Source organism: Cebus imitator, unplaced genomic scaffold (assembly GCF_001604975.1).
Source record: "Cebus imitator isolate Cc_AM_T3 unplaced genomic scaffold, Cebus_imitator-1.0 Scaffold431, whole genome shotgun sequence".
Taxonomy (NCBI): domain Eukaryota; kingdom Metazoa; phylum Chordata; class Mammalia; order Primates; family Cebidae; genus Cebus; species Cebus imitator.
The window spans coordinates 661495-673295 of NW_016107746.1; the positions used below are offsets into that span (position 1 = coordinate 661495).

At 38.5% G+C, this 11801-nt stretch overlaps 1 protein-coding gene across 1 annotated transcript in view; it reads left to right on the forward strand.

The window, feature by feature from the left end:
• FAS (Fas cell surface death receptor) overlaps positions 1-11801 on the forward strand; it is a 26966-nt gene that overhangs the window by 11586 nt on the left and 3579 nt on the right. Inside the window, exons 2-7 of the mRNA XM_017510124.2 lie at positions 1688-1850; positions 7043-7180; positions 8510-8618; positions 10139-10200; positions 10353-10415; positions 11651-11718. Coding sequence (XP_017365613.2) covers positions 1688-1850; positions 7043-7180; positions 8510-8618; positions 10139-10200; positions 10353-10415; positions 11651-11718 — 603 coding nt within the window. The remainder of the gene's footprint in view (positions 1-1687; positions 1851-7042; positions 7181-8509; positions 8619-10138; positions 10201-10352; positions 10416-11650; positions 11719-11801) is intronic.

Here is an 11801-nt window from a genome sequence, read left to right on the forward strand (position 1 = left end):
TTCTATTGGTATTTTCTGTATTTCTTCCAAGTTCTTTTTTTTTCTTGTTTTGGTTCCTTTTCAAATCCTAGCTTATCAGGGCCATTTGCCACACTGACACTGGAATAAGCCTGAATGGGGGTCTGTATTTCTTCTAGTAGTTTAATTCAGTCGCTGAGCTGCTGCTCTGTTTATAACCGCCATGCTAGATCCAAGGGCTGACCATTCCTGAGAAAGTTAGGAAAATCCTTTCAGACTGGCGTGGTCCTGGGGCAGGGGCTCAGTCATCATCTTCTGTGTCTGCTCATTCTTGCATCATTTCTTCTACTCTGTAACCTAGTTGACTATGAAAAGTGATTCTTCTTCACTGATGCTGCAGGAAATGGGTAAATATCCAATTTTCTCTCAGTTGCTTGTCATCTGATGCAAAGAACAAATCTCATGTGTCCCTGTTTCTGGGAGGTTCAAAGGGAGCAAATGCACAGACTCTAGCATAGGATGAGTTCCAGTTTCTAATTATTTGTCTGTTCATTCCATTTCCTCACCCCTGTGAGAGGTTGCACTCATGGTCATGGCTGTTCTGAGAAGTTCAGTGCCCAGACTGGAGAGAGGGAAATGCAAACTCAGCTTCTTCCCAAGCTTCGGGCCTAGGCTGGCAAGTTTTGCCTTCCCTGCCAGCAAGAGCCCTGGCTTTGAGTGTCTAGCTACAGTTTTCTCAGATTGGAGGACTTGGGGATAACTTCTGGTTCTTAGTGAATTCCTGTCAAACACCTCCCCTTTCCCTCGTATCCATTTGTCTTGAAGGTCCTTGGCAGGCTTCTTACCAACAATTATCTAAAAACAAATGGAGTTGTTTGCATGCCTACATGGAGTAAAAGTATTTAGGAAACTCTTACAGCCCAGATTTGGGCCAGAAGTCCTTGCTCTGAGTCTTTACTTAGCCACTCTTAACTGTGAATTACTGGACAAATCATTTCTTGCACTCTGTGTAATCTGTCACCTGGGTACTTGAAGATTTAAACCAGCAATTGTGGACCTCCTCATAATACTGTCTCCTAAATATTGGGTAAAATTAGCATATCAAGGAAGGCAGGGCGCTATACCCATATGGGACTCTCTTTGTCTGTCTGTCTGTCTCTCTGTCTCTCTCTCTCTCTCGGATATTCATCTTTGGTGTCAGACCTGGTGTTCAAACCACAGTTGTTTTTGAAATTTCTCTTTCCTACTACACTATGCTGCCCCTCCCTGAAACTTTAATAATAAAAATAGCACACTTATTGGGCACGTATTTGTTATGTCCCAGGTTCTGTGCTAACAGCTTTAAGTGCATTATTCTATTTACCTTTTCACAACGAACCTATGAGGAAGAGGTTATTTCCACTTGTAGATAAAGAAACTGAGACTTGGAGAATGTAAGTGATTTTATTCACAAAGGCAAGGCAGTAAGTGGGAGGCCCTGTTCACCTCTGAGCAGAGGCCTGGCTTCTGTCATCCATGGTGCTGTTTCTAGTGTGGTTTGAAGAACCTGTGGTCTGAACTGTTGTATAGGTGACCTGCTGCTTTCTTGGAGAGAAATCTGAAAGATGGTGGAGCCCACATCGGCTTTGCCTGTGCACAGCAGATACCACCAATTTTGAGCGCGTTACACTTTTTACCATGTTGCTTATTTCAAAATGAATAAAATTCTCTTCATGCTTTTATTTTACAGGTTCTTAAATTATTTGGATTATTGTCCAAAAGTGTTAATGCTCAAGTGACTGATATCAACCCCAAGGGGCTGGAATTGAGGAAAGCTGTTACTGCAATTGAGACTCAGAACTTGGAAGACCAGTATGACGGGGGCCAATTGTGCCAGAAGCCCTGTGGTCCAGGTATGTTACACAAGACATCCAGAGATTACAGTGAAAGTCACAGTTAGGAGTGGCACATAGTAATAATTACCATAATAATTTTACAGCTTTTGGTTCTCCTATATTATATAGCATAACTGGGAGAAAAAACAACCATGAAATTATTTTCCAAAGATGAGTTTTATTTATATTTGTCACACTTATTTGATGTGGTTATGGATAAATATAATTTACAAGTGACATGTACCTATGAAATGAGAAGATTGGTCTATTTTGCTTCATTTTTTTCTAAGCAAAAATGACTCATTTGTGAATATGAACGCTTATGATGTCAAAACTGATTAGGGTCTCTCATAATAATAGCGGAACTCTGAAAGCAAGGGACTTCTACTCTTCAGGGACATGTCTCAGCACTTCCCTTCAATCAGTAGGTCTCTAAGAAAGCTTTCCTGGCACTGAAGCCTGCAAAATATATTTGCATTCTGCAGCTGAATAACTAGATGAAAAAGAAAAGAAACAAGCAGACACACACAGCCTTTTTTTTTTTTTTTAAATCAACACTTTGAAAGCAAACTAAGTTCAGATCAGAAATCCTTCAAACACCGGTAAATTAGAAGCTAAGCAAAATGCAATTGTGCAAACATTTTTTCAACTTTGAGTAGAGTTGAAAAAAGGAAAACTATTACATGGGTTCATGTGATAGATTAATAGAACCAAAAGGAACTGTAGTACGTTTCACGGTTGGCCTCCCAGGCTTCCAGCACCCAAGCTGCAACACAGGATGGGTCCTATTTGTGAAAAGATTCTACCAGTCTCCCTATGCTTCCTGTCCAGATTTTAATAGCCCTTGTGGAACAATCTTCCTTATAACCCAACCCATTTACACTTAAACCCATTACATTTAAATCTTTCCAACATGAATAAAAAATGGCTTCCTGGCTTTATTAAAACTTGCTAAACACAATCAATTTGTCCTATAAATTGAAATCTTTGTTTATAATTTTAACACCTAAAATGCAAATTAAAATGAAGAAAATATGCTTTGCACATCAAACTGTCAAGGATTTTTGTTTGCTGCCTTTTTGGTTTTGCTTTGTTTTATTTTCATTTAAGAAGTATAAATGTAAATTGTTATAAACTTTTAAGAAAGAAATTTGGATATATGAGTCAAAAATTTAAAAATGTTTACTCACTAAGATAGCAATTAACTTATAAGAACATGCCTTGAGAAAATAATAAAAAATAAAGGAAAATATTGTAAACATAATATTTCATTATCAATATGATGTGGAATTGCTTAGGTAAATTTAGGGATATTCAAAGACTGAAATAGTATGTATCAAACAAAGTCATGTTTTCTGATATATTTCAAATCTTAAGTCATTTCCAACTGATCTGGCTGGATTAATGATTCTCCCTGATCCCTCTATAAAATACCCTGGGTGGCATCCAACCATTTTAAATACTCCTCCCACTTCAATTCCCTCGTGTTGAATTTTAGGCTTATCAATTCGAATTGCTTCCAAATCTGTTTATACTCATTGGTGTTGTGATATTCAAATGTAATTTCATTGACTATTGCATATATCAGTGAAATACAAATACAGAGAAAAGACAGATTTTATTTCTGTGAAAACTAGGTTGAGTGCTTTGGATAATTCAGTAAAGATGAGCTGCTAAAATGTTGTTGATGAATGATGTGAGGGCAAAATATATGTTAAATAGTAGAAAAAAGTCACGAAAATGTCTAAAGCCATTCATACAGATTATTGGCGTGTTTATGTTTTCATTTCATTAGGAAGGGGCTGGGCTTGGTGGCTGAAACCTGTAATCTCAGCACTTTAGGAGGCCAAGGTGGGTGGATCATGAGATCAATAAATCGAGACCATCCTGGCCAACATGGTGAAAACTTGTCTCTGTTAAAAAAAATAATAATAATAATACAAAAATTAACTGGGCATGGATGGTGCACACCTGTAGTCCCAGCTATTCAGGAGGCTGAGGCAAGGGAATAGCTTGAACCTGGGAGGTGGAGGTTGCAGTGAGCCGAGATCATGCCACTGCACTCCAGCCTGGGCGACTGAGTAAGACTCCATCTCAAAAAAATAAAAGAAAGAAAGGAGGGAAGAGAGGGAGGGAGGAAGGGAGGAAGGAAAAAGGGAAGGAAGAAGGGAAGGAGGGAAGGAAAGAGGAAGGGAGGGAGGGAAGGGGGAAAAGAAAGAAATGAAGAAAGAAAGAAAAACAGACAAACAGGAAATTATAGGTGATACATTATGGATGTTACTTAAGTAGGAAAAAACCTGGGATTCTAATAACTTTTACATCCCAAGAGTGTCAAATGATTATATAGTTATATTTTATAAATTAAAATATTTACAGCATTTGTAAGTGATTTCCTATGTAGATTGACATTTTTTATTAAAAGGTCAAAGAAGTCGTCCTCACATCATCATATTTAATAAGAAGGATTCTATGGTATACTACATACATGTTTCACATATGCACATTATACATATATATACACACACACACCTGTTATGTATATGCTTATGTATATACATATATGTATTTATATGCATAGGAATGCAACAAAATAACAGTCAATATCTCAGGATTTTTTATATATAGTTGTTGTTTTTTTGTTTATTGTCCTTGAGATGGAGTCTCACTCTGTAGTCTAGGCTGAAGTACAGTGATATGATCTCGGCCCACTGCAACCTGTGGCTCCTGGATTCAAGTGATTCTCCAGCCTTAGCCTCCCAAGTAGCTGGGACTACAGGTACACACTACCACGCTGGGCTAATTTTTTGTATTTTTCATAGAGACAGGGTTTTGCCATGTTGGTCAGTCTGGTCTCAAACTCCTGACCTCAGGTGATCTGCCTGCCTTGGCCTCCCAATGTACTGGGATTACAGGTATGAGCCACTGTGCCTGGCCTGTTATGTAAGTGCTTATTACACTTTCCTGCCTTTTTCAAATTATCTGCAATAAGCATATGTACCATTATACTAAAAAAGTATTTAAAAATATTATTTTCAATAAAACAACCATTCATTTTCTTATTTTAATAAATTGTTTTCATACTTTGAAGGAAAGAAGGAACCTGTGGTTTATTGTATCTCCATCATACCAAAGATGTTGTGCAAGGCACATTCTGCAAGATAATTCATTAAAGAGACCAGTTCATTCAGAGACCAGTAGAATACAATACCACTAGCAAAAAATAAAATTATACTTGGACTTGGGCTCTATTTTTTCTAAAATATTGCTACAATCTTATATAGCCCTAAGCACTATTTTTGAATTTTGTTCTGGGAATCTTCAGTTTGTTTATTTTTTTCTTCTTTTTTTTTTCTTTTTTTTTAATTGCATTTTAGGTTTTGGGGTACATGTGAAGAACATGCAAGATAGTTGCATAGGTACACACATGGCAGTGTGATTTGCTGCCTTCCTCCCCTTCACTGTATCTAGCATTTCTCCCCATGCTATCTCTCCCCAACTCCCCACCCCCACTGTCCCTCCCCTATTTCCCCCCAGCAGACCCCAGTGTGTTTTCTATTGACAAATATTTTCTTTACTTACTAAAATAGCATATACATTTACATGTCATCATTTACTCTGGTAGAAAATATTTTGTTTTATCAAAAACAATATATGAAGTTATTGAGGAAGTCATGTACCTAGGAAACACAGCAGAAATACTTTTTGCTGTATATATGAGCAAAGCAGATTAGACTGCTTATTTTTTTATTTATTTATTTTTTTTCTGAGACAGAGCCTTGCTCTGTTGCCAGGCACCAGGCTAGAGTACGGTGGCGCAATCTCAGCTCACCGCAACCTCCGCCTCCTGGGTTCAAGCAATTCTCCTGCCTCAGCCTCCCTAGTAGCTGGGACTGCAGGCACGCGCCACCACACCCAGCTAATTTTTGTATTTTTTAGTAGAGATGGGGTTTCACCATGTTGGCGAGGATGGTCTTGATCTCTTGACCTCATGATCTGCCCATCTTGGCCTTCCAAAGTGCTGGGATTACAGGCGTGAGCCACCGCACCCGGCCTAGACTGCTTATTTTTAAAAAATTAGTTATACCATTAACAATTAGAGTCACTAGTAATGTTTTTCTCAGACACTTCCCCTGATATTTTCTGTCACTTTCTTCTTCATTCTCTATTCCCTTACCGTCATCTCGCTTTCCCCATAGCATTTTTAGCACTTGATATCAATATATTTATTTCAGTATTGTAAATGCCTCCAGCCTGAGAAGGTAAAATCGTTGGTGATCAAGGCTTTATCTCATTTCCTGCACAATATAAAACTTATAAAAAGTTCCTAACACTCAATAGGCATTTAATAAACACCTATCAGATAAATGAATTTTTCAAGAGAATACATTGGATAATATTAACAGCAATACAGTGAATCACTTCATTTTTAAATTAATGCAAATGTGTATATTATTTAAAATTGTTTAAGATAACAAACCTGACAGATAATAAATTTTTGTTTAAGTTTGTTAATGCTTATCAAAACTCATCAATATGTACCCTGTCTTTTGATGAAAAAGTAATAGAAAGGGGAGAACAAAGGTGCTCACTAGGCAGGCTGAGTGCAGCTCTGATAGCAATGTAAGAGAAATATTACTATCTCCATCATATGCAGGAGAAAACAACACTTTGTTAAAGATTTTACAGCTGCTAAAGATTTGACCAAGACTTTTAAAACTTCAGATGTTCTCTTCCTTATTACACTATTTCTTATCAGGATCTGTGGACTTTGGAAAGTAAAATAAGAAGTCAGACCAATGAGTTAGTTGGATATTCTCAGTGACCAGTAGCAACTATCCCCACTCTGAATATATACCTACCAACCTCTCCCCTTTCTCCAAAGAAGTTAGTTGTTGGCATAGGTTGTCCAGTGGATTTTGTCATTCTAACCTTCCTTTTTTTCTTTTTTTGATATGCTCCTGTTGTTAATCATCCTATTTCTATAGGTATATTCCTTCAATCACTCATTTAGCTTTTGTCTTGGGAGACTTTCTGACTCTTGACATGACTTTTGCAATAATTTTTCTCCCCCATTGTATTTATAAATCATTAGCCTATTGCCACTTCCCTTGTGTTTTAGAAGAGTTTATTGTCTGTCCCCCCTGCATACTTCCCACCCTGTTGCTTGCCCATGTCCTGTTCAAACACTTGCCCCTTTTTGCCTTGGACAGGCGAAAAGAAAGCTAGGCATTGCACGGGAGATGGGGATGAACCAGACTGCGTGCCCTGCCAAGAAGGGAAGGAATACACCGACAAAAGTCATTTTTCTTCCAAATGCAGAAGATGTAGATTGTGTGATGAAGAACATGGTAAGAGTCTTAAAAAGCAATTGAAAGAGACCGATCTTGGAATTCCATGTAGAGCCATTTATAAGGCAATTTGAAATTGGGGCCTACTGTGGTGCTACACTGATATACAGGAAAGGGAAGGACAGGTGGCTAGGGTACCACAGGACCAGGTACCGAGCTAATTACTGATCTAGACCTTTACAAGTAGGTCTAGGCAATTCTTCTAGATGTGGAAGAATGACTAAATATGAACCCTAGGAACAGGGTTCATCAGCTCAAATCAAAACCTCATATTTTGTTTCTGGCCTTGATTTATACTTGTATAATGGTGCTTGTTCATGGCCAGAAAAAGCTCAGAAGGCTGGACACAGAAACAAGGACACAGAAATCCAGCAGGTGGGTAGAAATGCTCCCCATTTCTTTGGGGATTTAGTTTGTCCTGATAATTCCCATTGGGGACCTGAATCTTCATGGATATCTCAATCTATTCTAAGGGCCCAGATTAAAGTATAACAGAAGTATTTCTAGTTTGGTTTGACATGAAGAAGCCTCTGGACATAAAGCTTTTCCTGTTCCTATTCAGGCTGTAAAGCAATGTTTCTCATCCCTGGCAATGCATTACAATTGCTTAGGGAGCTATTAAAAATGTTTAATGTTTAGTTCCTGCTCAGGGCAATGAAATCAAAGTCTCTGAGTGAGGGTCTTGGTATTGGTCTGATTCAGTCTAGGGTACAGTCTAACATTCTGCATTTTTTTTCTTTGAGGCAGAGTCTCAGTCTTTCGGCCAGGCTGGAGTGAAGTGGTACAATCTCAGCTCACTGCAACCTCTGCCCTCCGGGTTCAAGCGATTCTCCTGCCTCAGCCTCCTGAGTAGCTAGGATTACAGGCGCCTGCCAACATACCTGGCTGATTTTTTGTCTTTTCAGTAGACACAGGGCTTCACCACATTGGCCAGGCTGGTCTCAAACCCATGACCTCAGGTGATCCACCCACCTTGGCCTCCCAGAGTGTTGGGATTATAGGCGTGAGCCACCGCCCCCAGCCCATTCTGCATTTTTAACAAGCTCCCAGTTGATGCTGATGCTGCCAGTCCCCAAGTCACCCTTGTGTATTAGGGCTGTAGACAAGAGGAATGGTGAGGTTTGTCTTGGTGGCTGCTAAATGATTGCTGGATATTTCAATCTGGGGTTGCCTGTTCTGTGTTTAAACCCCAATTGTATTACGGATGTTACGCTGTGACTGTTGATATAAGCGGTAGATCTCAAAAATCCATGCAGCTCCTGACCACCATTTTCATAGTCCATTTATAATTAGCTCCTATAACTAATAGTTTGCAAATTGATTCTCTAGGCTTAGAAGTGGAAATCAACTGCACCCGGACCCAGAATACCAAGTGCAGATGTAAACCAAACTTTTTTTGTGATTCTGCTGTATGTGAACACTGTGACCCTTGCAGCATGTAAGTTTTAGTCTTTCTCTGATTAAAACACTAGATATAACTTGAGAATTATTGTTTTCCTAGGGAAGTAACACTGATTGACAGTTAAAAATTAGGGTTCTAGTCTTGCTTTGCCTCCAAGCAATTAGATGACCGTTTGCTCATTTAAACATTAGTGAACACTTCCTGTGTAGGTGACACTGTGCTGGCCAGTTAAGTTAAAGATATGAGCCAGACACATGCCTGGCATCAAGGTATCAGTCCAGGAGCACAGAGAGTCGAGAAAAGCAATGGTTATTGTGTATCAACAGCATGAGAATAGCATCAGAGGAGACTTATGTTCCAGGAATTATAAATTACATGGGAAAAGTTTTCAATTCTGCCTAAGGAGATGGAGGTGAAGACATGAATGTGTCTCATGGCCTTAGTCTTGAAGAAAGAAAAGAAAGCATTAACAGGTGCACATGATGGAATGCACATTTGAGGCAGGGGAATAGCAGCTACAAAGAGACAAAGGAAGTTCAGGAAAACAGGGTACTTAGCTGGAGTGTAGGAAAGACTAAGAAGGGGTCAGGGCTGAATCATGAAGGGCTTTGTCTTTTAGGCTAAAGAGGTCGGTTTTGACCCAGAGTTAGAGAACCTGACTTGTGATTCATCTTGGGAAGCTTTTAGGAGTTTATCGAATAGGCTTAAGAATTAAGGACATGGTGCTTTCTGTTTTATTTGCTAGAAAAATTGTATGTGCAGTTGTCCCAGACTCTCCCCTGGCCCCATGTGTCTTTAAGTGCCCCTATGATGGCAGGGTAGGTAGGCATTGGGGAAGGAACTGACTTAGTAAAATAATAACAATATTTCATAATCTTGATTTAATTTTCTTTTCATCATAACCTTTTGAAATAGATACTATTATTTCCATGTTATTGATGAGAAAATGGGCTAATGGCAGTTTGACTTCCCAAGCTCTCCTAGTGAAATAATGGGCAGAGGCTGTGAACTCAGGCAACCTGACTGTCGATGTTTGTCTGTCTGAAGGAAGTCCCACATGAACCTCTTGTGTCTCCTGATCACCACCTGATGCTAAAAGTGGCAGCCTCTAAAGGCCAGCTGAGCAACCTCCTTAAGCTGCATCATGGGTGTAGCTGTCATCAGGCCATTTTCTTGGTCTATGGGAATTTTTGAAATTACTTTTGGCAGTTTATTTTAAGAGCTAGTTTAAGCTATAGGATTTATATTCAGTTTATTACCAGGTTTAAGTTTATTTTTGTGTCTACTTCATCTCTTGTGTATCAATATTTTTTCTATCTTCCTTTAACTCTGGAAATTTTGAAATAGAGTCATTCCTTATGATATTTTTCATCTAGCCATCCAAATTGTATTAACTTGTGCCAACTTTAGATACTAATCTAGAAATATTTGAGGGAATACATTTGCCAGAGATGCAAAGTTGAATAAAATGGCCTCTTATTTATAATGCGCCATTGAAAATGATAAAAGAATCATTCCACTAGGCTTTTGAATTTCCCCTGTACTTTTTTTTCCAGATGTGAACATGGAATCATCAAGGAATGCACACTAACCAGCAATGCCAAGTGCAAAGAGGAAGGTAATTTTTTTTTACAGTTATCTTCTCCTTTCCCCCATCCCCATGGAAAAATGTGAAGAAAAAAACAATCCCTTTTGATTATTTGAGAGTCCTCTGTTTAATCTTAAAGATTACTTATTTTCATATAAAATTTCCAATGTTCCAACCTACAGGATTCAGATCTGACTTGCTGTGGTTGTGTCTCCTTCTTTTCCTAATTCCACTAATTGTTTGCGGTAAGTTCTTGCTGTGTTCAAACTGTAGATTGAAATAACTTAGGAAGTAGTTCACAAAAATATGCCTCACTCCTACCTATAAAAAGCTACCAGTTTGGTAGATTTATGTATTGTTAATTTCTTGCCCCTGAATGCAGCCTTGAGAGTTGATTGATAAGAACAAATAAAATGATCCCTCAGCTAGTTTCTGAGCAAGAGTTTTGGGACATTGAGTGGTATTCCAATCCTCCCTATGAACAAGGGTTCTCTGCAGTAGCAGAGTTGGCCAAAAATCAGAAGTAGTTATTTACCATTTATTGATATCTCCTTATGCAAAAAGAAGACACAAGAAGCAAATGCATTCCCAGGAAACATATTGCAGGGAACACTAAACAAAAACAAAAACAAAAACAAACAAACAAAAAAACTTGTCCTTCTCTTCCTCCTCTTCCTTGCCCAACTTGCTTGTTTTTAATTATTTCACCTTCTTAACTTAAAATACTGTGGGGACACATGTTATGCAAGGGTGACTTAGTAAAGTCAGTAGATAAGCTGAAATTAGGTATAATCATAATTAGTCTAGAAAAATCCCTTTAAATCATCCATAAACTACAGGGTCACACCAAATTTCAGTAACTTAGGAGTATCCAATTTTCCCTTCTCTGTTAGAACAATACTCTGTTTCTTCAGTTCAGTTGAAGAAGAAAGTTTGCCTTGCCTTTAGCATTGTTTAGCTGAAAATATATTCTGGATGTTTAAGCCACTGTAATTGTGCTCAGAGACATGCAGATTCTTCCATCTCATATTGATTTTAATGCACACACCTATTGAGTACATATACTTGAGTTATTTGTGTGTGTGTTTGAATTTCTGGGCATCCATAGCAAGTCAATGTTGACTTGCTCGTCCTATGGCTTCTGTGTCCTGCCACAGTCTTGCCACTCACATCTTTGCTGGAGAGGGAGTGGTGCTAGTCATACGATAAGTCAAAAGCCATCTCCATGCTAGGCCAACGTGTGGTAATTACATGACTAATTAACATATGTCCTTTCACTAGAACACTTGACTCAGTGGTACGAGAATTCGAAAATCAGCTGCTTCCTGCAATATTTGTCCACGTTTAAGTTTCAGTGAATTTCTCCTTTTTGCTTCTTATGCTTCTCTTGCGTGAAAGTGGTGAAAGTGTGAAAGAATGTTCTCACATGCATTCTACAAGGCGGAGACCTGAGTTTGATGAAATTTATTTGTTTTTTCAGGGGTGAGAAGATGCATAAAGCACAGAAGGGAAAACCAAGGTCATCGTGAATCTACAACTTTAAACTCTGTAGGTATTGAAATAGGCATCAGCTTTCCTTGAAAAAAAAAATAGAGAAATTAGTGATTTGGCTTTTTTTTTTTTTTTTTTTT